Genomic DNA, 27,343 nt, shown 5'->3' with positions numbered 1-27,343 from the left:
TTCCTCTCTGTCTCTCTTCCTCTCTATATACCTGACTTTCCAATAAAAATAGTAAATTAATCTTTAAAAAAAAAAAAAGAACACATACATGATCTAAGACAAATTTAGACCATCACCAGACTTTGATAGCAAGTCTTTATGCCAGAAGAAAACAAAACTATGTATTTAAGGGACTCAAGGAAAACAGTATGAGTTAAAGATTTTATTTTAAAGAAAAACTAACTTGTATAATGAAGTGTACAGTCAAAGAGTAATCAATATGAAATAATTCAAGAAATAGTATTTCAACAAACTTTCCTGAGGCTCACAGCTTTGGACTGGCTCAGCTATTCAAGGAGTGAACCAGGGGATAGAAGATTTATCTCTCTCTTTCTGTATATGTGTGTGTCTCCCTCTCTATAAGTCTGACTTTCAAGTAAAAATAAGTACATCTTTAGAACAAGAAAATAAAAATTAGCAATTTTCAGTAACAATTACACATAGAAATATTGTATAGTACTGCCAATAGAAATTTGCATGTTTAAGTATGATAAGGCAGGCCCAGCGTCGTGGCCTGGCAGCAAAAGTCCTCACCTTGAACGCCAGGATCGATCCCATATGGGCACTAGTTCTAATCCCAGCAGCTCCACTTCCCATCCAGTTCCCTGCTTGTGGCCTGGGAAAGCAGCTGAGGACGGCCCAATGCCTTGGGACTCTGCACCCACATGGGAGACCTGGAGGAGGTTCCTGGCTCCTGGCTTTGCATCAGCACAGCACTGGCCATTGCATTCAGTTGGGGAGTGAATCATTGCGTGGAAGATCTTCCTCTCTATATCTCCTCCTCTCTGTATACCTGACTTCCCAATAAAAATAATTACATCTTTAAAAATAATAATAAAAAAGTAAATATGATAAGGTGAGTAAGTTCTAGATGTTCTAATTCTGTCACCCTCTTGAATACTTGGGATTTTGATTCTTCACATCAAAGAAGAGATACTGTACTAATATGATCTAAATTAGCAATATATCATAAAACCCTTTATATCTATTAGTGTAAATTCACAAGTTAATATATATGTAGTAGATAGTATGTTTGTATATATAGAGAAATGTACATATTTCTCAGTTCTATCCACTGAAAAGTCCTAGCAATAAGGATCAACCCAACATAAATGAACATTCTCAACATACAGGTTGCAGTTATTTTTAACAATCACTTCATATTACAAGAAACCAACTCATCTTGGAGAAATAGTTGTTTCTGGGACAAAGATAGAAAATAACTCTAAGGGAAAGTTGAAAAGAACTTGAAGAGAGAGTTCAACAGGGCGTGAAACCGTTAAAGAGGTGACTGTGGACAGTGTGAGGCCGGTAGCAATCCCCAGAGCGCTGGGCCCGGGTCTTCCCGGAGTCGGGCTGCTTGGGAATGCAGCCCAAAGCAGGTGGCAAACTCTATCTAAGGCTAAATACCAGCACAAGACCGACAGTCAACAAGTACCGTAAGGGAAAGTTGAAGAGAACTTTGAAGAGAGAGTTAAAGAGGGTGTGAAACCGTTAAGAAAATGACACAATAATGGTTTGACAATCAAATGTAACTAGAAAACTATTACCCTGGGGGAGCAAAGGAAAACTATATCCTAATTACCACAATTATTAGGATAAGTTCCAACGATTAATGAAACCAACATGAAAAAGGTCTTACTAATAAATAGGATAATTTGTTTCAATTAGTACAAGTGCAATGAGTTGCACCTCATCAAATATGCACATGACCCCACAATAGTACACATAATTATTAACTGCTAAGAGTGACAAGAAGCTAATTCATTATCTTAAAAGTTAGAAAAACTGAAAGGAAAAATAAGGACTATCCTGAACTGTACCACTAGGAACCAAATAGTAAATGATAAGAACATTTCCCTAAAAGGTTATTACAGGCCATGCACTAGAGTACAGCAGGTTAAATTACCACGGGAACTTCACCTTCCTGTGCAGCAGTGACTGGGATCAACTCCACTCTCTACTTGTGATCCGGCTTCCTGTGAATGTGCCCTGAGGGGCAACAAGCAATGGCCCATGTATCTAGGTTCCTGCCACTCACATAGGACTCAGACTATGCCTAGTTCCTGGCCCAGCCCTGCCTGTTACAGGCATTTGGGCACTAAACTAGCAGATGCCAAGACTGAAGGAAGAAAATGAGAAATATTTTAATGTTATTCTGATGTGGTTCAACAAGCAGGTAGCTTAACTCTGTGGAGCTTGAAGTCACAAACTGTGCTCGGCCCATATGCTCTACTTGTAAACCAAAGGGTCTGGCTTCCCATGATGTTGGGAAGCAACAGATGATTGCTCAAATAGTTGGGCCCCTTACATTCACATGAGAGACTCATGGGTTTCAGGCCCTAGGCTTCTACCTGGTTCAGAACTGGCAGTTACAACCACTTGGGTAGGGAGCTGCAGTGTCCATATGGGTTGCTGGCAGTGTAGGCCAAGTCTTAAGTTGCTATGCCATAATGTCAGCCCCATCCAGGAACTTTTTTAATTACCCATACACAGTATCATTTGTAGATAATGTTCAGAGTCCATAGAGACAAAAAAAACATATTAGTGGCTTCCAGGTACATAAGAAACAAATGGAGAGTGAGTACTTAATCGGTATGAGAGTTTTTTCCAGGGTAATAAAAATGTTCTGGACCTAAATAATGATGATGGTTGCACAACATTCGAATGTACTAAAGGTCACTAATGTTAATTTTTTTAAAAGGTTTATTTTTTTTTTATTGCAAAGTCAGATATATATACAGAGGAGGAGAGACAGAGATATCGTCCATCCGATGATTCACTCCCCAAGTGACTGCAACAGCCGATGCTGTGCCCATCCGAAGCCAGAAGCCAAGAACTTCCTCCAGGTCTCCCATGTGGGTGCAGGGTCCCAAGGCTTTGGGCCGTCCTTGACTGCTTTCCCAGGCCACAAGCAGGGAGCTGGATGGGAAGCGGGGCTGCCGGGATTAGAACCAGTGCCCATATGGGATTCCGGTGCATTGAAGCGAAGGACTTTAGCTGTTAGGCCACTATACCAGGCCCACTAATCTTAATCTTATGTCAGGTATATTTTAGTGACCAGTACCTTACTCCCTGGTTTGTTTTTTGTTTATTTTTTTCTTTCCACCCTTCTTTTTTCTTCTTCTACATGGCTGGGCTAACAAATAAAGTGACAAAGTCTCCTATTACAGATCAAGGCCTGAAGGAATGCGGACTGCCAGAGACCAGCTTCACAAGGGGCAGAAGGAAACAAGCTTTAGCAGGAAAAGGCCTTTACTTGTATTCAAAACAAGCTATAACTCAAAAGTCTTTGTGCCTGGAAGCATTTAAGTAGTCTATGGTTCTAGAGTATCTAATAAAAAGATTCCTATGTAGTTCCACTTGAGAACTGCAGGAGGGTCTGAGGCCTGAGACAGGATGCAGCTAGAGGTTGAACAAAACGATTGGCCTTCCTTCTAAGTTTAAACTACATGGCATTTTCCAGCCCTCATTCAGGGCCCTGTGACAAGAGGGGTGCTGAGCAGCAGTACTGAATTGGAAATTTTGGAGTCTAGACAAGCCTCCATGTTCTTCATGTGATCTTGAAAGCTTGGAATGGAAAACATAAGAGCCACCACCATCCTGAATCCTTCTGACTGTAGCTGTTACCGCAACTGGTATGCCTTAACTAACATAAAAAAAAAAAAGAAAAAACCCAGAGCCTGAGCCACTAACAACCTCTCCCTTTCTCTTACTGCTCAAAGGCAGAATATAGATGTTCCTGTGTCACCTGAAAACAGTATCCTTGCCCTGAAATAATTTAACGGCTTTTTAAAAAAAGTTACCACCAATAATCTGTAAACTCTCTTCTTTTTTTTTTTTTTTGTTTAAAGATTTATTTTATTTTTATTGGAAAGGCGGATATAAAGAGAGGAGAGACAGAGAAGAATATCCTCCCTCCAATGATTCACTCCCCAGGTGGCCGCAAAGGCTGGAGCTGAGCCAATCCGAAGCCAGGAGCCAGGAGCTCTTCCGGGTCTCCCATGCAGGTGCAGGGTCCCAAGCCTTTGGGCCACCCTCGATTGCTTTCCCAGGCCACAGGCAGGGAGCTGGATGGGAAGTGGGGCTGCCGGGACCAGAACCGGCGCCCATATGGGATCGATCCTGGCGTTCAAGGCGAGGACCTTAACCACTGTACCATCACGCCGGGGCACAAACTCTCTTCTTTTTAAATCATTCCTGAGACTAACCATTAGAAGGTCTGACAATACCACTTTGTGTGAGCATAGAAAATATATGGTTTGTCAATTTACAAAAGATTAAGGATTAAAATACTGGTGTTTCTGCACTGCACATTCACACTTAGGATGTTCTGCTATGCTAAAATTTGTACAACTACGATAAGTATCACATATTTTTTAGATGTGATTCCCTTGGGCTGAGTTTGCTCTTATTTACATTCTAAAAAAAGACCATAATATCTTATAAACCAATTACTTAATAAAAGACTCCATAAATATCTCCGTGAAGGGAAAGGTACACAAATCAAAGTCTTCCTTAACAAAATAAGAGAACAGATCCTAACACCAACAAATTAAAATCAAGACCCTCTTTCTGTTATATTTTCCTCTGAAACTATAGCAGAGTAGAGTAAGAGTGAGCAGAGTCTGCGAAGTGGTGCATAGGGAATATTTAAAGGATAGTTAATGGGTACATGGGTGCAGCTGAATAGCATCAATAACTGTTAATGTTCAATACCACATTAGGTAACCATGGTTTACAACAATTAATTGTACGTATCAAAACAGATGCCAGAGAGAATTTTTAATATCCCCAAACACAAAGCATAAATGTCTTAAAATGAAGGTTATACCAATCACCCTGATTTGATTATTACATATTGTATCCATGTACTGAGGTGTTACATTGTGCTCCATAAATACATGTATCAATTAAAATGTTTAAGCTTTTGGACCCAGTGCTGTAGTGTACGATGTTAAGCCTCTGCCTATAGTGCCAGCATCCCGTGAGTCCTGGTTGCTCCACTTCTGGTTTTTTCTTTCCTTTTTAACATTTTTTTTTTTATTATTATTGCAAAGTCAGATATATATATAGAGGAGGAGATAGAGAGAGGAATATCTTCTGTCTGATGATTCACTCTCCAGGTGAGCACAATGGCCGGTGCTGTGCCAATCCGAAGCCAGGAGCCAGGAACTTCTTCCAGGTCTCCCACATGGGTGCAGGGTCCCAAGGCTTTAGACCATCCTCAACTGCTTTCCCAGCCCACAAGCAGGGAGCTGGATGCGAAGCAGGGATGCCGGGATGAGAATCGACGCCCATATGGGACCCCGGCACATTTAAGGCGAGGACTTTAGCTGCCAGACCACTGCACTGAGCTCCACTTGCTCCATTTCGAATTCTTCTCTCTGCTTATGGCCTGAGAAAGCAGGAGTGGATAGACCAAGTCCTTGAGATTCTGCACCCAAATGGGAGCCCTGGAAAAAGCTCCTGACTTCCAATCAGCTCAGCTCTGACACCGCTGCTATTCAGCCCGCTTGTTCTATCTATCTCTTCCCTTCTCTCTATGTCTCTCCTCCTCTCTGTAACTCTGCCTTTCCAATAAAAATAAATATTTTTTTAAGTTTTAAATTTTTTAACATAATAAAATTTAGGGGCCGGTACAATGGCTACCCTAGCTAATCCTCTACTTGCAAGCTCTGGAATCCCATATGGGTGCCAGTTCATCTCACAGCTTCTTCACTTCCCATCCAACTCACTGTTTATGACTAGGGGAAGCCTTGGGACCCTGCACCTCCATGGGAGACTCAGAAGAAGCTCCAGCTTCCTGGATTTGGATTGGCTCTGCTCCGGCCATTGCAGCCATTTGAAGAGTAAACCAATAGATGGAAGATCTTTCTACTCTCCTTCTGTCTGTAAAATCTGCATTTCCAATAAAAATAAATAAATCTTTAAAAAATATAGATGAACTTTATACTCACATCTGAGCATGTACTTTGAACTATGATAAATAAAAACTGAGTACTTCCTGTTATTAGGCTTTGTCATAAATGTTTCACAGAAATCAATTTATTAAATGTTCACACTAACTATGAAATTGATAAGATTATCTCCATTAAACATAAGACTAATTAAGGCTTAGAGAAACAAAGTAATTTGCCTCAAGTCACAGAACTGAAATTTGAAGTCAAAAAAAAATTTTTTTTAATATTTATTTTTATTGGAGTCAGAGAGAAAGATCTTCCATCCACTAGTTCACTCCCCAACTGGACGCAGCGACTGGAGCTGAGCCAATCTAAAGCCAGCAGCCAGCAGTCAGCACCTACCAGCCAGGAGCTTCCAGGTATCCTGCACAAATATAGAGTGTCAAGGCCTTGGGCTGTCCTCAACTGCTTTCCCATACCAAAAGCAGAGAGCTAGTTAGGAAGTAGGGTAGCCGTACTCAAACCTGCGCCCATAAGGAACTGGCAATAGCAAGACAAAGACTTTAGCCACTAGGCTATCATGCTGGGCCCCTGAAGTCAGAATCTGATTCAAACTCGGTGACTATGTATTCAGCCCAGAAGTTTACTTAGTGTCTTCTACATACAAGGTACAATACTAAAAGCCAGAGAAACAGCAGTTAGAAAAACAGACACAAATACCTGTTCTTGGGAAGCACTTACTCCAATGTAGAATAAAAGGCAGAAAACAATAAATTTGTGGCAATACCGAGTGAATAAATAACATGATTTAAAAAAAGGAGGAAAAGGAACAATTTGAAAAGGTGGGTCACGGAATGGAGGAGGTACTATCTAAACACAAGGAGATGCTAATTTTCTAATGTCATCAGGCAAGACAATGCTAAACAGAACCACAAGGTAGCCTATGAGGCAAGAACTAGAGGCTAGAGCAAGAGGATGGAAGGAAAGGAGGCTGCAGAAGGCCAAGGGTCACAACCGGAGGGCAAAGTAAGCATTCTGAACTTTGACCAAATTGTTTTAGAAACTCATTTTGTAATTTTGTTTTGTTTAGATTTGTTTCTTTTTTTTAAGATTTATTTATTTTTATTGGAAAGGCAAATATACAGAGAGGAGCAGAGACACAGAGGAAGATCTTTCGTTCGATGATTCACTACCCAAGTGACCACAACGGCTGGAGCTGAGCCAATCCCAAGCCAGGAGCCAGGAGCTCTTCCGGGTATCCCACGCAGGGTCCCAAAGCTTTAAGCCGTCCTCAACTGCTGTCCCAAACCACAGGCAGGGAGCTAGATGGGAAGCAGGGCCACCAGGATTAGAACCAACGACCATACGGGATCCCGGACGTGCAAACCAAGACACTTTAACCTCTACGCTATCGCAACAGGCCCTTTTGATTTGTTTCTTAAGGAGGGGTTTAAGAACCATAGTTATTTTAATTTCTATTTATTTTCGCTTCATTTCAAAGGTAGAAAGAGAGGAACAGACCTCTTTCATACACTGATTCACCCCCAAAAAGCCGAGGTTGAGCGAGACTGAAAGTCAACAGCCAAGAGCCAGGCAGGAGCCTGAGTGGCAGGAACCCAAGTACTTAAGCCACCACTTGCTGCCTTAGCAGGAAGCTGCTCTAGAAGTGGAGGCATCTTATCCACCGTGCCAAAAGCCTGTCTAGACACTGGGTTCTAACACATGGAATGACAAGTTCTTACATAAGCTTTTGTAAGATGATGACTTTATTTATTTATATATATATATATATATTAATATTGGAAAGGCAGACACACAGAGAGGAGGAGAGACAGAGAGGAAGATCTTCCGTCTGATGGTTCACTAACCAAGAGGCCACAACAGCCAAAGCTGAGCTGATCCAAAGCCAGGAGCCAGGAGCCTCCACTGGGTCTCCCACGCTGGCGCAGGGTCCCAGTGCTTTGGGCTGTCCTCAACTGCCCTCCCAGGCCACAGGCAGGGAGATGGATAGGAAGCGGGGCCACTGGGATCAGAACCCACGCCCATATGGGATCCCGGCACACCCAAGGCGAGGACCCCAACAGCTATGCTATCACACCGGCCCAGGATGACTTTCTATATGCAAAATTTACACAGTGGGGATATCAGTTACATAATCAGTAAGATTAATAATGTGTATGGTAATCTGTTTTCCATTCAGTTTTACAAATGCTAAATTTGAAGTCTTGAGCTATCCAAATGGAAATGTTATAAACTGATAAGAGTAATCAAGAGCTCTGGAGGAAGATTAAGACCAGGAAAATAAATGTGGGGATACAGATGAAATATGTAACAAGAAAATCAATCACAGGAAGTCATATATGGATGCAGTTACATGAAGGGCCCAGCATGGTAGCCTAGCAGCTAAATTCCTAGCCTTGCATGCAACAAGATTCCATATAGACACTGGTCAAGTTCCAGCAGCCCCACTTCCCATCCAGCTCCCTGCTTGTGGCCTGGGAAAGCAATCGAGGACGGCCCAAAACCTTGGAACCCTGCATTCACATGAGAGACTCATAAAAAGCTCCAGGCTCCTGGCTTCAGATTGGCTCAGCTCCAACCATTGTGGCCACTTGGGGAGTGAACCAGCAGATGGAAGATCTTTCTCTCTGTATATACTTCTCTCTGTACATCTGTCTTTCCAATAAAAATAAATCTTTCCAATAAAAATAAATTTTAAATAAAAAATATTATCTGTCTCTCCTTTTCTCTGTCACTCTGCCCTTCAAATAAAGAAATGAATCTTTTTTAAAATAAATAAAATCATAACCTGGATTGAGCTTGAACTGGGAATGGATTAAGTGGAGGAACATGGAAACTCCCCTGGCGAGTCATAACTTCTGCTGGTGAACATGTGGTCCAGACCTGGGGGTCGGACAACCTGGGAAAAGTAGCTCCAACAGCTGGCAAATATGTCAATTGGTAATGGAACAGGGTAGATCAGGCAGGACTGAGCAAACGTTAGCCCACAAGCAAAACTAGAGACCAGGATGGAGCACAGGTCATGCCGAGCTAGGCTCTTGTACCTACTGGTCTGCATGCGCCAGGAACGCTAAACCACAGTGTCTAAGGCAGAGGTCAGGACAGGTGAGGGGCTGTGCCAAGCTGAGTCAGAGCAACCACTGGCATGCAAGTGATCTATGGCGGGGGACAGGCCAGGTTGGGGAGCCAAGGGGACAACCCTAGCTGGGTTGAGGCTCCCACCAAGGTGCGTGCGACCTGGAATGGGGGTTGCGTTCTAGTCGAGAAACGGTTGTAGTCTCCCTTGGCACAAGTGTGGACTGCGATCGGATGCACCGAACCGGGCCAGACCCCAACATCCTCTGGTGTCCTGGAGGACCAGGATAGACGTGCAATGGACTAGGCAAGGTCTCAAACCCCTACTGAGCCATGTGTGAGCCATATGTGGGTATAGACAAGCCGTGGCTGGGCTGAAACATCCAACAACAAGAACCAGCTTGGGTCGAAGGCCAGTCAGGAAAAGAAAGCCATTGTTCCTGCTATGACAGGAGGTGGACTGAGTAGGACTGGTTCATCAACCCACTGGTAAGCGTGAAACCTGGCATTGGGAGAGGTTCTGATAGAGGAGCCTGGGCAACTCCTCTGGCAAGACACAGACCCAGCAGGTAAGCACAAGAAACATGATAGGAAACAGCCCAGAAAAGGCCATGGAAAGCTACCCACTGGCATACAATTGGCAGGGGTTGGAGGAAGATCAGGCTGAAGCTGTCCACGTCATCCACTGGTAAATCCAAGCACCAGAACAGTGTGGGTTGAGCCTGGTTTGGTCGCAACAAAGACTAGTGCAAAATACGGAATGCCAAGGTGAGGTTGCCTGTATTGGAAATGACCACAGCACCCAACCAGCAAGCATGAGAACAAGGGGGCAGAGCCAGCAGGGGAATAAGGGGCGGTTCCCTTGCTGGAAAGCTACTCCCACTGGAGAGCATGGGCTGGGATGGGATGGGGACAGACCAGACTAGGCAGGGCTAAAACACCTGTGAGCTTCAGGTGGACTAGATCAGGGAAAAGCCAGGCTGGGCTGATTATTCCTACTGGTGCAAACAAAATTAGAGTGGGTGAGGGTTGTTTGGGCTTAACCATAGCATCAGCTGCAAGAAGCTGGCACTGGGGGCTAGTTCTCTCAAGTCAAACCACAGGACTATCTGGAGAGTGGATAATCTGGGAGTGGGAGCGACCTGGGAGGGAAATAGTGGACTCCTCCCTCTTTTTTTTTTTTTAACTTTAATTTTTTAATTTTTTTTGATTGCATTGCATTGTGTGGCACAGTTTTATAGGCACTGGGATTCCCCCCTCCCATCCCGGGCTCCTCCCTCTTGGGTTGCCACTTCCACAGGAGGACATAAAACTAGGACAGCCGCTGGGATGGAAAGGGGTGTGGGACAGACTGGATTACTGCTACACATACTGGCAAACCAGGGTAGGGGGTGGGCCTGGTGGGGGTTATTGTGGGTCGCTCCAACTAGGCTGCAGCTCCCACTGGTTTATGCGAGGGCCAAGTATGTGCTGGTCAGAACCAGGCTGGACTGCAACACTCATTGGTTCCAGTGGAAGTCGGGAGTGAAAACAGAACCAACCCAGCAATTGCAACCACCAGCTGATCGGGGCGATGGATGGTGTCGGGTCCTGTACTTGCTAGCACATACAAAAAGTCTCTTTGGAGATCTTCCTAACCTAAATGCTGGACTCAGCACCCCAACCAAGAAAAGAGAGAAGACAGAACAGATCAACCAACCATCTCAGCTATATCTTGGCAGCGAAATACAGGTCAAATAGAGACTCTATAATGGACTATGTCAACCAGTGGATTCTTCAAAGACCTCACAGTGCTTGGAGTGGCAAGATTAGCAGCGATTCATAACTGTTGCAATATCAAAACCACCTGAGCAAGAACCTCAGAGCATACCCTACATCTGGGACCTGGGGAGGGTGGGAAATTGGGTGGGCCTTCTCCCTTAATGCCCCCCCTTTAAACATGAAGGTAACTATATGGAAAAAATAAGTCTTACCCACTTTCCTGTAGCCCTTGACCCTTTTTACCCTAATTAACTATGTAAAGATTGTCAATAAAAATTCTAAAAAATTTTTAAAATAATAAAATAAAATAAATAAATATAAAATCATAATCTGGATTGAGCTTTGACTGAGCCTTCAGTTTAGCAACTTAAGCCATCACTTGAGACACCTGCATCTCATATCAGAGTGCCTGGTTCAAGCCCCAGCTCTTCTACTTACCACCCAACTTCTTGCTAATGTTATTCTGGGAGACAACAGGTGATAATGGCTCAAGTCAGTGGGTCCCTGCCACCCATGTGGGAGACCTAGATGGAGTTCCTAGCTCTCAGCTCTGTCTTGCCCCAAATGATGTGCTTGTTTGGAGAATCAACCAACAGTGGACATTCTCTCTATTTGTCCCTGTCTATCTGGCTTTCAAATTAAATGAAATAAAACACAATACTCTGCCATCACCCTACATCCCCTTTCCTGCTTTATTTTCTACATAGAATTTATCACCACATAATACCCACACATCTTACTCTATTATCTACTTCTCTCTATTAGAATCAGGAAAGCAGTGATTGCTCTCTGCCATTTTCACTACCATAATCCCAACAGTATTCAAAAAAAGGTTCTTTTGTTGAATCAAACCAATGAAAGAATGGGAGAGTCATAGGGTTAATGAAGGTTTTTGTAAAAGACTTATTTACTTGAAATGCAGAGTGACAGAAAAAAGAGGGAAAAAGAGGGTGAGAAAAAGAGAAAATTTCCATATACTGGTTCAGTTCCCAGAAGGCCTCACAGCCAGCTCGGGTCCAGGAGCCGGGGATTCTAGCCTGGTCTCCCACATGGGTGCAGAGACCTAAGTACTTTGGCTATCTTCAACTGCCTCCAAGCTGCATTAACAGGTAAATGCAGTGCAGCAGCTGGGACTCCAACTAGCACTCAGATTTGGGTGCACAAAACACCATCTCCTAGGGGGATGTTTATGTTGAGAAATGTTACAGCATGTTTGGAAGCTGACAGGAATCCAATAGAAAAGAAAAAATAATGATGTTGAGAATGAAGGGAAAACTGCAAGAACAAAATTCTTATTTTTTATTTTTAAACAGTATAAAGTTCTATAAATTTATGTTACGTTATTTATGCACATTGTATACAATTTATGTTACAATGCGATTTATACACTGTGGAATGCTCAAAATCATGATAATCAGTATATCCACCTTCTGAGACATTCACTATGCTTTTGTGGTGAGACTGCAAAAATTCTTTTCTTCTGGCTATCTTGAAACACAGTCAGCCCCTCATATCTACAGTTCTACATTCACAAATTCAATCAGAGTGAAAATATTAAAGGAAAAAAAAAGTGCAACTGTACTATTTACATACTTTTCTTGTCAATATTTCCTAAATAATCCAATATAGCAACTATTTATGCAGCATTCACTTTCAGCCAGATAGTAAGTAATCTAAACACCGAAGCAATTGTATGCAAATATTATGATATCTCATATAAGGGACAGGAGCATTCTTACGTTTTGGTATTCAAGGGGATGACAAGGCACAACTGTACAAGATTCTAGCACAGGGAAGGGGAGTAGTTGTGCATAAATAATCACAACAGTATGAAAAAAAGTATGTAAATTTTCCTATTAATGCAGCTCGAAAAGCAGTTGAAGACAGTCAAAGTACTTAGGCTACATGTAGTACTTAGTACTACATCTCATTGACAATGTATTTTTTCGCATACTATCAACCTCTAGCCTCTGCTCTTTGCCTCTTCTGCCAGGACTGACCCTTGATCAAATGACACCAGCTTTTGAACTCCTCTGGAACAAACTCCGTGTGTGTGTGTGTACATACATATATAAATAATGATGAACAATAACAAGTGCTAATGAAAAATCACAATGACCAACATGCCTTAGAGATTTGACTAAGAAAGTACAAAGTTGGGTGGCAAATTTACCAGAAAAACATACACAGCTAGAAACTGTAGTAAGGATACCTACTGATCATAATACACAGCTGTCTCTGATAGACTGGATTCTAGGTCATCATGAGTATACGCAGGCTGGAAAAAGCTCCTGTGAACATAGTAGACTGACCTTTAGGGAAAGGAATATCCAGCAGAAGAAAGCAAAGAAAAGAAAACTTTGGAAGAATATGTATCCTACTCTTCATCACACAGCCGTGATCAAGCTTCAACTATGCCAGATTCTCTGCCCCAGTTAATTTGATGTAACTAAACATCTCAAAGTTAATTGGTTTTCAGAAATTGGCCCTTACCCATACCAAGGAATAGGGCAAAGAGAGCTGATAAACTCTCTGCACTGAAAACTCGGCAGGATTCTCAAATGCCCATGTTTCAATCAGCACGTCCTACATTCCATCCTACACACAGCTGCCAGATGCTATGAATATTATGAATATTAGGTTGGGGTCTCCCAAAGTTCCATCTGTTAAAGACTTGGTCCCAAGGGTCATCACTGTGGCATAGCACGTTAAGGCATTCCTTGTGACACAAGAATTCCACATCGGTATGAGTTTGACTTCTAGCTGCTCCACTTCTGATCCAGCTCCCTGTGAAGCCTGGGAAAGCAGCAGGGAACAGCCCAAGTCCCTCGACCCCTGCCTGCAATCCATGTCACAGACCCAGAAGTAGCTTCCGACTCCTGGCATGCATCCATGTCATAGACTCAGAAGAAGCTTCCGATTCCTGGCATAAGTCTGGTCCAGCACCAGCTACTGTTGCCATTTGGAGAGTAAACCAGCAGATGGAAGATCTCTCTGTTTCTCTTCTCTTTGTCACACTTTCTAATAAACAAATAAGTCTTTTTAAAAAAAAAAAAAAATGGCTTTACAGAGTGACCCTATTGGAAGATACTACAGTCTTTAGGAGATAGACCTGCTCAAAACGCCTTAAAAGTTTTACTAGGCAAAGGCAGAAAAGAAAAAGCTTTTCAAGCTGATAATTAAATAGGAATATGAAAGCACCTAACAGTAAACATTTACTATCATGCACCAATTAAATCACTAGAGGCTAGAAATGATAAGACAGACTAGGGGGCTCTTCTCTGATGACAGACTGTCAACCAAACAGGATATTCGTGGAGAATTATCTGTTTCCAACAAATACCTCATGTTTCAAGTAACTATATTTCAAGCCGTATAGTAGGCCCCAGATATACCACAATAAACGAAAACCTTCTGGGTCTCAAAGAACTTACTAATGAGAGAAACAACACAATTTGCAGTAAAATATGCTATGATGGAGAACAGGAGAGCACATTAAGGAACAAAGAGAATAGGTATCTAACTCAGATTCTTCTAAGAAAACCGTTAAGTATCAAACAGACCCAGAATGCAAAGGTCTCCAGGCTTTATTCTACGGGCAGTAAGAAGCTAATCAAAGTTTCTGTTGATAGAAATATTTACCAAGTCCTTACCATTAGTCACATAAGCAATGAGTGCCAATCTTGATTTTAGTAAGATTTAGCAGAATATACTAGAGGTTAAAAGACCAAAAGCTGAAGAAATCCTGTTAAGGTATAACAGCCAAGACTAAACATTGTTTAAGAATCTTGAATTAGGAGCCAGCACAATGGTTTAACTGGCTAATCCTCCACCTCCAAGCAGCAGAACATGTCCCAGCTGCTCCACTTCCCATCCAGTTCTCTACTTAAGGCCTGGGGAAGCAAGGAGGATGGCTCAAGAACTTGATACTCTACACCCATTTGGGAGACCCAGAAAAAGTTCCTGGTTTCAAACACAGTTGAGCTCCAGCCATTGCAGCCAGTTGAGGAGTGAGCCAACAGATAGAAGGTCTTTCTGTCTCTCCTACTCTCTGCATAATCTGCCTTTCCAATGAAAATAAAATTTAAAAAACCTCAGTTAAAGCAAAGACTACAGAAATGGGGGAAGGCTTGAAAGCTATCATTGAGTGAGAATTAGAAGCCCAGAAGTCTTCACAGCTGACAAGAGGGCCAAAGGAAAGAAAAAGTTCCAAGATCCCAGATCAAATTCCAAGTTTAATGACAAAAAATAGAGAGAAGCATGTTTCAAAAGAGAAATACGAATTCTATTTTAATGATATGGAAAGCTACAAACCTTCTGAAGATCCAAATCCTGAGTCCCAGCAAGAACTTATTTCTAAATGCTAGCATAGCATAAAGTATAACAAGCACTAATCTATGTCATGCAAAATGGAGAATCAAGTCATTTATGAGATGTGCACCTTGCTGATCACAAAAGCTCTTGCTGAACTGAATCATCCTGTCTGATAACACACAACTCAATCTAGCTTTTTCAAAATTGTAAACTATTACTGTTTATAAATTGGAAAGTCACTATCAAATTATAAAAGTCATAAAGATTAAGGAAACAAATGTTGAGAGTCTACATTGAAAATGTTATGCACAAAAATGAAAATATAGTCCAAGGGCAGAGATCCGGCCTAAAGATTCAAATCACTCTATAAAGTTCTGCTATACAGTGTCATGAAGAATGAGGACTACAGACCTTGTTCCACCAACCAAGTATCTGCAACAAATACAGCGGGTATGTTGAAGAGCAGAGTACAGGGAGCCAGGATTGTGGCAGAGCAGGAAAAGTGGCTGCCTAGAGCACTGGTATCCCATATGGACGCTGGTTAAAGTCCCAGCTACTCCACATCCAATTTGGCTCTCTGTTAATATCCTGGGAAAAGCAGAGGGAGATGGTCCACTTGGGCCTCTGTATGCACATGGGAGACCCAGTGTACAAAGCGTATGATTTAATTATATGAATTAATCATTAATCTATGGGACCTGGCATTATGGTGTAGCAAATAAAGCCACCTGGTGAAGCACCTACCTCCCATATGGGTGCTAGCTACATCTGATCCAGCTTCCTGCTAATGTGCTTGGGAAAACAGCAGAAGATGATCCAAGTGGGACACCTAGGTCCCTGTACCTACGTGGGACACCCAGAAGAAGCTCCTGGTGTCTGCCTGACCCAGCCCAAGCTATTGCAGCCAACTGGAGAGGTAGGCAGCAGAAAGATTTTCTGTAGAACTCTTCCTTCCAATAGATCTTTTCTAAAAAATTAATCAATGATAATATGGGTTATACTTTCGGAGAAATAATAACAGAGACAGAGCCAGTGTTGTAGCACAGTAGGTAAAGGTGCCCCCTGTGACACTGGTTCAAGTGTCAGTTGCTCTACTTCCAATCAGCTCCCTACTAATGTGTCCAGGAAAACAGCAGAAGATGGCCTACTTGGGAGACTTGGAAGAAGCTCGCAGTTCCTGGCTTCAGACAGACCCAATTCCAGCTGTGGTGGATGCTTGGAGAGTAAATCAGTAATTGAAAACAATCTCTCTCTCTCTCTCTCTGTCTCTCTCGTCATTGCGGCCATTTGGGGAGTAAATAAGGGGATGGAAGATCTCTCTCTCTCTCTGTCTCCTTCTCTCTAACTCTTCCCTTTCAAATAAAATTAAACAAACCATTGAGAAAAGTATATTGATTGAGTAAAAATACATGGGCTGTCCCTGCAAGCGACCTCAAGAATCAAAACAAAGAAAGGCTCAGACCAGGCCAGGTTACAGTACCCACTAGCATACATGTGGCTCAGGTCTGGGGGTGGGCCAGGCTGAGCCAGTTCATAACACCCACTTACAATACTGAGAACCAGGGTGTGGGACATGCTGGGCTAGGCCACAGCACCAGCCAGTAAACATTAGGGCCAGGACTGGGGGCTGGCTGGGTCAGCTTGGGCGGTAGCATCCACCAGCACAAGCTAGACCTTGGAGCAGACCCAGCCAGACAAGGCTACAAGCATCAAATGGCAAATGCAGAAGTGAGATGTGCCATGCCAGACCGGGCTATGGCGCCCACCAGTACACACAAAACATGACTGAGGAAGAGGGGGGTGTGAACCTTTTAGGAGGGCTGTAGGGACTCTCCTGCTGGGTCACTATTCCTGCTGGTGAGCACTAGAGCTGAGACTGGGGGAAGACCAGGATGGGCAGTGCTACAATACATGCTGGCCTGAACGTGAACTGGGTTGGTGGAGAGCTAGGCTGGGCTAATTGATTGTATACACTGGTACAGGCATAAGCCAGAATGAGGGCAGGCTGGTTGGGCTTTGTCACAGCATCAGCTGGCAGGTGCTAGGAAAGGGAACAAGTAGGTTCTGTCGAGCTAGACTGCAGAACCACCCAAAGAGGAGTGCAAGATCCAGGTCTGGGAGTGGATCCCCTAGGGAAACTGTGGGCATCCCTCTGATAGGCTACAACTCCCACTGACAATCATGAGAACCAAGACTGGAGGCGGGCCTAGCTAGACAGGCAGTGCACCCGCTGGCATGTGTGTGGGCTGAAGATGGAGTTGGCTAGGATAAGTGAAGCCCCAATGCCCAATTATGTGTACAAGAACTGAATAAGAGGTGGGACAGACCAGACTAGATCACTGCACATGCTGGCAGACACAGAAACCAAGGCTGGGGGCCAGCTCAGTGGGAATCATTGGGAGTCACTCTGACTGGACTGCAGCTCCCAAAGGTGTACATGAGGGCCTACTGTGTGGAGGGCAGGGTTGGGCTGGGCCCCAGCACCCACTGGTTTGCATAAGAAATGGGGCTGGAGCTAGATCTGACCTAGCAATTGCAATTACCAATGTGGACGTAGGCTGATGCGGGTGAAATAACCAACTAGACCCTGTACAGGTGAATGCACAAACAAGAGATAGGTCTGAGATCACCTTGGACGAGATTGCTTTGAGGATCCTCCCGACTAAACCACTGGACTCCACTCTAACAATAGGGAGACTGACAGGACCTGTGCTCTGACAATGGAGTGCATCTGTCAAAACTAGACCTCCTTAGTGGCTTTCACAGAGCAGTGGACGGCATACCCAGAGTCACATAGAGGATATGTCAGAAAACTGGAGCCTAGAGAAGACATCTGGTACCATAGCAGAGGAAAGAGGGCAGAACAAGCTGATCAACTACTCCAGGGAAGCATGACAGCAAATAGCTGAACAAATGGAGACTCAGAGGTGGACTGTGTCAACCAAAGGACCTTGGAAAGATATCCTCATCCTTGCATCTACAAGATCAACAGCATTTCGGAACTACTGAAACCACTTGGGCAAAACCCTTGAGGCACGCTCCACATCAGTAACTATCAGGGACTTTGGGATGTTATCGGGTGACCATTCCCCACCCATGAGTGCTGAGGCAGTTGGGAGGCTTGGTGTGGCTTCTCCCCTTGTCTCTCTCTCCCTTTCCTCCAGATGTGAGAAGGAAAAGAAAATGTGGAAACAAAGATCTCACCCATTTTCCCTGATTCTGGACTCTTCCCACCCTAATCAACTATGTAAACATCAGCAAAAATAAAATTCAAAAAAAATAATAAAAATTTTTAAATGCATGAGCTCGGGCCAGTGTTGTAGCACAATGGATGTTGGCAACCCATACAGGTGCCAGTTCATGTTGCAGTGGCTCCACTTCCAATCCAACTCTGCTATTACACCTGGGAAAGCAACACAAGATGCTTTCGGACTCTGCCACCCACATACAAGATGAGGTTCCAGGCTCCTGGATGTGGCCTGACCCAGCCTGGTCATTATGTCTATTTGGTGAGTAAACCAGCAGATGGATTATCTCTACCCCCCACCTCTTTGTCTGCAACTCTAGTTTCAAATAGTTTAATTAATTTTAAAGATGCATCAGCTAAACAGACCTTTGATGTGTGTACTACATTTCACACCTAAGTATAAAAAAATATTAAGTCACTGTGAAGGCATCAAATTTTCAAAAGCCATAAATATAGAAGTCAATTATAGTCTTAGGAATACAAACCAGGTGAGGATATTAAGTAAGTACAAACTCATATTTTCAAGATGGTTGCTGATGAAGCAAAAAACTTTGGGTTTGTAACACAAAGAGAATAATACACAAAAACTGCCTATAACAGACAAAAGGGGATGGAATCAAGGATATACAGAGCAGTTCGCCTGAAAGGAGAAGGACTCTGAGAAACTAAGGATAAGTGAACACAGAGATTCTGAGACAGAAAGGAGAGAAAAGCAAATAACCTTGAACCATTCAGTGAAGCACGCAGTAAGGTCAAGCGAACCAGGTAAAATGAAAGAACCGGGACTTGAACCGCATTTGGAAAGCTTTGAAAAAGCATGCACCGAATGTAAAGGGCAAGGATGGGGCTGGGAATCACAGCCAGAGAGCAAGAGGACAATGATCAGCAGCTCGAAGCAATGGCAACACTGGTCAACAATGCGGTCTACTCCCGGCCCAGTGAAGAATAAAAAAAACCAAAAAACAAAACAGAACAAAATCCAATGGGCAGCTTGTGCATCATTAAAACTGTATCATAAAGAATAATGTCTAAGGAAGAGGAAGATACTTATTGAACTGAGGGGGGATAGGCAGATCTGCAAGAAGTCCTGAAAGATCCAAGGGTGAAATGACTAGGGTATGGACACAGCAGTGCTAAAGCGAAGCTGTCACTAGAGTTCCTTACCACACAATCCCAACAATCCCAAGAACATGCTCTTTTCTCAGAATTTTCTTCAGCTACCAGAAGCAACTTCTCCTTACAAAACCGACCTTTATCCTCTCCTCATAAATCCACCTACCCTTGACTAATAAATTGCATCAACATATCCTGTCCATTTAGAAATCTCCTTCATTTGTGTGTATGTGTGTGTGTTTTACATTACATTCTGTGTTTTCCCATTAGAGTTTTTTAGTGGTAAACTAAAAAGCAGAGCTTGGACCTTTAAACACATACAGTGTTTGGGCTTAGCATGGCACGCATGCAGGTGCTTTTTAAGAATGCTTCTTTCTCTTGCAGTGAACGGTTACTGGGAAGCCTGACAATGATTCTCAACATACTCGCCGCAAAGTATGAGGGCCCCGATCAGAATACTTGGGAATGTGACATCAATCTTTATAATTGTGAGGATCACACTCTATCAGACTCTCCCCATCTGGATAACTCAATATCCCCAAGGGCAGGTTTACTCTCTGCAGTTGATGGACCCTACCCATAGCCCCAGGATTCCTTCTCCCCATCAGAACACTGTTTTCAATCTCCTACTCTGCCCCGCCGCCCCCCTTCTCCACCCCAGGCCACCATTTCCATTTCTCCACTGCGTCCCCCTCCCCTTTTTCTTTCTGCCTCTCCAGACCTCCCACCCCTCCTCACGGTCCCCACCCCTCCGACGCTCCGGCCCGACGCCCCCTCCCCCACCGCTCCCATTCTGCTCCCACCTCCCCATCCTTTTGCTTCAGGACCCCGGCCCGCCCCTACCTGCTCCTTGCCGTCGGGTCCCCGGGGCCCGGTGCGCTCCTCCAGCCGCTGCCTCCCGGGCGGCGCTCGCCGGCGCGGGGACAGGGGCTGGGGCTGAGGCAGCTCCACCGCCCGCTGAGCCCCATCCTCCCGGCGGGCGGGCAGTGGCGGCGGCTGCGGCCGGTCGCGGCAGCGACTCCGCTTCATATCTGCGGCTGGGCCCTGCGGGCGTCAGCGCCACGACTGTCCCGGCCTCACACAGTCCCGGGCCGCAGCGCTGCCGCGCCAACCACCGCCCGCGGCCACCATGGCCCGACGGGCGCCCGAAGCCACTGACCCCAACCCGCTGCGCCTCTGCGCTTTCTGTGGGCACTCAGCCGCCGTGACCTCCCCGGCGCTCCTCACGGAGAAGGAAGCGGCATCGCCGCCGCCGCCGCCGCCTTCTCCCACCCGGCACACGTTCGGCCGGCTACCCGCCGCCGGCCGCACTGCCACCCGCCCGCCCGCCAGCACCGGCCGGCCCCGCCCCTCGCGCGCGCACGCGGAGCCCGCCCGCCACCTCCGGCCGCGCGCCGCCTCCCGCGCACGCGCCGGCGAACGCTCACCAAAGACCCGCCCGCGGCCCGCGCCGCCGCGCGCCCGGGACAGCGGAAGGGGGCGGGGCTCCCGGCGCGCGGCTGCGGCAGAGGACACTCATTGACTCCTCCATTCATCCCATTCATGACGCTGTGGGCCGTGCCAAGCTGAATCCTGAGGATCCAGAAAAAATAAACCGAGTTGGAAACCATTCGGTGTCCTCAAAAACTAGGGCGGGAGAGAGGGGCCAGGAACTGCAAGGACGCCAAGTATACAAAAGGAGATACGATGTCAACACATGTGGTTTATGGAGTGCCTTCCAACCCTCGGCTAACTCTCACATCCTGCTTGGGAGTCCAGTCCACTCCTTCCCCGGGGTCCCCTAGGAGAATGGGCTGAAGTGAAGTGTGCCAGATTACCCAGCAAAAACCTGAGCAAGCTGCACAGGGTTCAGATTCTCGCTCTCATGTCCCTTTCCACCCTTGCCTGCGCCCTCCAAACGGTGCCAAGTTCTATAAAGAGGAAGAAGTAATGTTTTCTCTGGAAGGGAGAAGAGGACCAAAAAAGGTTTCCGGAATGACCCCAGGACCCACCACTGACGATGAGGTCATCCGTTGTAGCCCAGTCCAGCCTCCTGTGGCCTGGGCAGCATGACTCATCTCCTCAGCAACACGTGGCCAAAGTAGCTCAGCCCTGCCTGGCCTTCTGGCTATGCTGGTCAGCCACAGGGTTCTACTTGTCCTCTTTGGGCCTCACCGCAATTTATTTCCAGAAGCCTCTCTGAGGGTTCCAATCCTTCACCCTGGCCTTCTCCGTAATAGCAGCAAATATCCTAGAGTGTTGACTGGATTTCCAACACTGGGCACCCAACTCATAGACACAAAAGAGAGATGCATTTTTGTTTCCATTTTACAGATGACATGGCATGCTCAGCTAACAGGTGCAGAGCCAGAGCGAGGACTCAAACCCTTGTCTGTCAGATACCAGAGCCCACACACAAAACCAGTGTGCTCCACAGCCTGGCACCAGACTGCATCTGTGCCCCCTGGCCCAGCTCCTTTCAGCAATGCTGAATATCATCCTGGACACCGCGTCCTTCTCTCTTCCTTCCACACACCCAGTGAATGCACAATTCCCGCTGCTTCAGCCCCTTCACTCTCTCTTTCCCATCACCTCCTCTTTCTGTCCCCTCGACACCACATCAACTTATGTCTCATCTTGCCTCACCTACTTGCCTCGCAGAATCTTCTAATGTGTTCTAATGTGCATCCAACCTTATTCTCTTTAAATTTGTCCTCCAAAAAGCCATCACAACAATCTTCATGTAACCTACTAATCACCCATTTGAAACAGTGAAATGATTCTCAAGATGAAACTCAACTCTTTAAGGCCATGCAGAATCTAGTCCATGCTGTGCCCATTGTAGTTATGCCTGTTACATATATGGGACCTACCATGTATAGCTACAAAAATAGGAACATAACTTAGATAATCCTCAACCTATGGGGAATTTATCGAAAAACTACAAAGATCACAGAACTGAAAGAAGATTGGAGCAAACGATCTTACGAAACTGGCAGGGAACCAAAAGCCTTCACGGATCATGCTTCAAGGACCACCTCAGGACCACATGCTGCAACAAGCCCCGCAAAGGACATCTGACATCACAGTTGCATGATCATTTCAGAGTCATAGACAGAGAAGGTTCTTAAGAAACAGAGCTCCATTTTACCTTCTCATCTTTCAGAACTAGGAATGAGAAAGTCGGTGTGGCTAACATGGAAATCCACCCCTTTCTGGTAATCTGTACCTCTGGGGAATCTCCTGTGTGGGTAGGATCTGGGACTTGTTTCTGACGAATCAAACACAGGAGAGGTGGGGTGAGTGTTTGACCTTGCAGTTTAGATGCTGGATTAGCAAACCTGTGTCTTATATTGGAATGCCCATGTTACATACCCTGGCTTTTGGCACCCTGACTCCAGCTTCCTGCCAATACAGATCCTAGGAGACAACAGTGATAGCTCAATCAATGGGGGTCTCTGCTACCCATGTGGAAGACCCAGAATTGAATTTCCTGGTCCCACCTTCAGCTTGAACCCAGCCCTGGCCACTGGACATGTGGAAATTAAGCCATTGGGACGGGTATTTCTCTCTCTTTCTCTCTCTTTTTTTTCTCACCCTCTGAATCTCAAATTATATGTAATAAGGTAACACAATATCTCTACTATAATTAGGTTACATTAAGCTAGACTATGTCTTGCTAGAAGACTCTCAGCCTCCTAAATGGCCTTATGAAAGCTAATGGCACAGTTGGGTTCTAAATTGCCTATGGAAAAGGCCATGTAACAAGAAATTGTAGGCAATCCTTAAAACAGAGGCCTCTGGCTGTACAGCTGGCAGAGGAGCAAAATAAGTCCTGAAACATTCAGTCCTGTAATCACAAGGAAATGAATCCGGCCCACAATGCAAGGAAGCTTGGACACATGTTGCACACCACTTGAGCCTCCAGGTTGAAACACAGGCCAGCTGATAATTGGATGGGAGCCTCGTGAGACCCTCAGCTAAGCAATACCTAAGCTCTTGGCCCACAGGAACTGGGAGACAAGTAATTAAGTTGGCAGTAATTAATGTATTTGTAGCACATGAAAATAGAAATCTAATAATACCAGATATTACTTTTCCAGAGTGAATATTCCAACCACAGACGGCCATGTGACACAATCTAGCCCGAATTCACTTTTACCCATGTGTTCTTGAACACAAGCCAGTTTCTTCAGTTGCTCAGGCCAAATCCTCTGGATGATCCTTGAATCCTCTCTCACATACTTCACATTTTCACTCGCAAATCCAATGCAAATGGGCAGAATATTATAATTAGCTGGGTGAAAAGTGATGCTGACTAGTTCTCATGGAGTGATAATGAGAATGCAAGAAAGAGGGTGGATTTTAGGGAAACCCAGAAGTTAGAAACAATAGGACCTATGACTGCATTTGAGGGGAGACAGAGAGAAAGAAAGATTTCAAACCCCTCGTGGGTTACAGTTCCCACCAGTGAACATGAAAACCAGAGTTGGGGACAGGTCTGGCTGGACACGCGGTAGCACCCAGTGGTATAAGGGTGGACTGGAAAGAGGAGTCGGTTGGGCTGAGCAAGGCTTCAATACCCATGGATCTATATGAGAGCTGAATGGGGTGTGGGTGGGACAGACTGGACCAGTCTGCTGCACAACCCAGCAAATATTGGAACCATGGCTGGGAGCAGGCCTGGTAAAGGTTATCAAGGGTATTACAAACTAGCTGAAATTCCCAGTAGTGTGTGTGAGGGCCAAGTGTGTGGTAGGCAGAGTTAGACTGGGCTACAGCATCTGCTGGTTTGCATATGAGATGGGGCTGGAGACAGAATTGACCAGGTGACTACAGCCACCAGTATGTGTGTATACATGATGCAGGTGATGGACTGAGCCAGACCCTGCACTGGCTGGCACACGCAGAGTCAGGTCTGGGGTCACCTCAGGCAAGATTCCTTTGGGGACTCCCTCAACTGGACCACTGGACTCAAACCTCCAACCACAAGAAAAACCACAGGATCTGTGGTCTGATCGTGAAATACATGTGTCAGAATTGGGTCTCCTCAGTTGCTGAAGCCAGTACAGTGGACAGCGTGCCTAGATGCACACAGGGAACATGATAGCTCACTGAGGTCTGCAGGGCATATCTAGTACCAATGCAAAGGATGGAGGGCAGAACAAAGTGGACAACTTTGTCGTTGAATTAATTGCACTAGGCCTTAATATGTTAATTCATATTTCTCTAAGTACTTTCAGGTTCTTCTGTCCTATAAAAGATAAGGACTATAACTACTGTTACATTAAAAACTCAAAATTTGGGCCTGGCCTGGTAGCCTAATGGCTAAGGTCCTTGCTTTGAATGCACTGGGATCCCATATGGGTGCTGGTTCTATTCCCAGATACCCTACTTCCCATCCAGCTCCCTGCTTGTGACCTGGGAGAGCAGAAGAGACTTGGGACCCTGCACCCACGTGGGAGACCCAGAAGAGCTCCAGATTCCTGGCTTTGGATCGGCACAGCTCCTGCCATTGTGGCCACTTGGGGAGTGACTCATAGGATGGAACATCTCATCCTCTGTCTCTCCTCCTCTCTGTATATATCTGACTTTGCAATAAAAATAAATCTGTTTTTAAAAATCTCAAAATTTGTGAAGATTCTGTTCTTCTCCTGGTCTGATCTACTTTAGCTGATCTCTGCTGGGCTTACACATGTGTCTGGGGTCAACTGATTAGATCATCTGCTAGGATGACTTCTCTCACACATCTGGTTGTTGACAAGCTATTGGCCATTGCAATGGGAGAGAGCAAGCTGTACAAATACATCTCTCATCATTCCACAAGCTGGGGTAGGTTTCTTCACATGGAAACTGTGGTGAGGATGCCAGAGCAGAAATGGACAGTAAGCTTCAATGAAAAAGCACTTCTCAAGTCCGAACTGGTGCCACATTGGCAACTGTGTCATTGCCAAAGCAAGTTAGTGTGGAAAGAGGGTAAAGTTACAAGGAAAGGGGGAGTGAACTTAGGGAGGGAAAGAATTTGTGGCTGTCTTTGAATTTGCTCCAGGAGAAGCCCAACATCCATTCCCAAGTTCAGCTGGAATTAGCTTAGCCCATTAGCATCATTCTTCCTGGAACCATCTTATAGAATAAATGTTTGTGTTGACCTCAAATTTCTGTGTTGAAATTCTGAGCCCAGTGTGGCTTTATAGATAGGTGGCACTTAATTTAGACTGGTTTAAAATCATTCTTTATTTCATTGCAATCTTGTGAGAGTGATACACATGCAATAGATTGGTTTTTCAAGTTTCAAATTTTGTTCTCTCTGGCTATCATTAAGACATATGCTTTACTTGTTGCTGGGAAGTAGTAAACCACATCTTTACTTAGCCATAAAATCACAAAATAAGCAACCAATACTGTACACTGAACTATACTGTAATTGTGTTTTTGATATAGATATTCAAAAAATTACATGAGATACTCAATACTTTAAAAATAGGATTATGTTAGATGTTTTTACTCAACTATTGGCTATTTCAAATGTTTAGAGCACAGTTAAGGAAAACCTGGCTAGGCTGTAATATTTGCAATATTTGGTGTATTAAATGTATTTTCAACTTACTGAATTTTCAGCTTATGATGTGTTTTTCAGAAGGTAGGCCCAGGGTCTGGTGTGATGGCTTAATGGCTAAATTCTGACTTTACAACCACCAAGATCCGTATGGGCACCTGTTCATGTCCCAGCTGCTCCACTTCCCATCAAGCTTCCTGCTTGTAGACTGGGAAAGCGGTGGAGAATGGCTCAAAGCCTTGGGACCCTGCACCCACATGGGAGACCCAGAAGAATTCCTGTCTCCTGGCTTTGGATCGGCTCAGCTCCAGTTATTATGAAGCCACTTGGGAAATAAATCAGCAGAGAGGAAATCTTTCTTTCTGTCTTTGTCTCTGTAAATCTAATCTGCCTTTTCGGTAAGAGTAACTAAATCTTAAAAAAGGAGGAGGTAGGTCCATTGTAGTCAAGATGCATCTGTATTTAGTAACAGAACCTCTAAGGAAGTAATTAAGGTTAAGTGACATCATAAGGCTGGGTCCCTAAAGCTGCAGTGTACAGAGGCATCAGAGCTTTTTCTCTGTTTCTCCCCACCACTCAACTTTTCAATAGCTGCTGGGCCACTTACACAGTAGTCAGGGCACAATCCGGTTCAGTCAGTAAAGTCTAGGAGCTAAGAACACAGTGTTATGTAGTGTAGGATATGACTTTAAGGACTATACCTTGGCAGGGCCAAGAGAGGGATCATAATTATTTTTGTTAAATATTTATTTATTCTTATTGGAAAGGTTGATATACAGAGAGGAGGAGAGACAGAGAGGAAGATCCTCTGTCCGATGATTCACTCCTCAAGCGGCCGCAAAGGCCGGTGCTGCACCAATCCAAAGCCAGGAGCCAGTAACCTCCTCCAGGTCTCCCACGCAGGTGCAGGGTCCCAAGGTTTTGGGGCATCCTCGACTGCTTTCCCAGGCCACAAGCAGGGAGCTGGATGGGGCTGCCGGGATTAGAACTGGCACCCATACGGAATCCCAGTGTGTGCAAGGTGATGACTTTAACCACTACGCTATCGCGCTGAGCCAGGGATCATTATTCTTAAAACGGAATGGTGAATCATAATTAATAACAAGTATTAGATATATATGTTGGATAAGTTAATATGAATTAACATGTATTGGACACATATATTGGAATAAAAGCAGACTAGAAACAATTTCAGAACCTATAATGAAAAAAATTTTAAAAAGACAGTTAGGGTTGGGCATTTGGTCTAATAGTTAAGCCACAAGATGAGACACTGTTCATCCAGCTTTCTACTAACTCAGACCGTGGGAGGAAGCTGGTGTTGGCTCAAGTGGT

The 27,343-nt window shown here is 44.8% G+C and overlaps 1 protein-coding gene across 3 annotated transcripts in view; it reads right to left on the bottom strand.

The window, feature by feature from the left end:
- The window catches only part of MAST2 (microtubule associated serine/threonine kinase 2), a 170,964-nt gene extending 150,165 nt beyond the window's left edge, over positions 1 to 20,799 (bottom strand). For 2 of the 3 annotated variants that reach the window (XM_040977770.1, XM_040977771.1), the window contains exon 1: positions 20,317 to 20,799. In XM_040977770.1, the coding sequence (XP_040833704.1) occupies positions 20,317 to 20,502 (186 nt within the window). In that variant the 5' untranslated portion in view covers positions 20,503 to 20,799. The remainder of the gene's footprint in view (positions 1 to 20,316) is intronic. The other variant, XM_040977769.1, reaches the window with a different exon arrangement.
- Positions 20,800 to 27,343: the final 6,544 nt, after the last annotated feature.

Source organism: Ochotona curzoniae, unplaced genomic scaffold (assembly GCF_017591425.1).
Source record: "Ochotona curzoniae isolate NIBS_2020 unplaced genomic scaffold, NIBS_Ocur_1.0 contig_2855, whole genome shotgun sequence".
In the NCBI taxonomy this organism is placed as follows: Eukaryota; Metazoa; Chordata; class Mammalia; order Lagomorpha; family Ochotonidae; genus Ochotona; species Ochotona curzoniae.
Note: the sequence above shows the minus strand (reverse complement) of the source record. Positions and strands in the feature narration are given on the sequence as shown.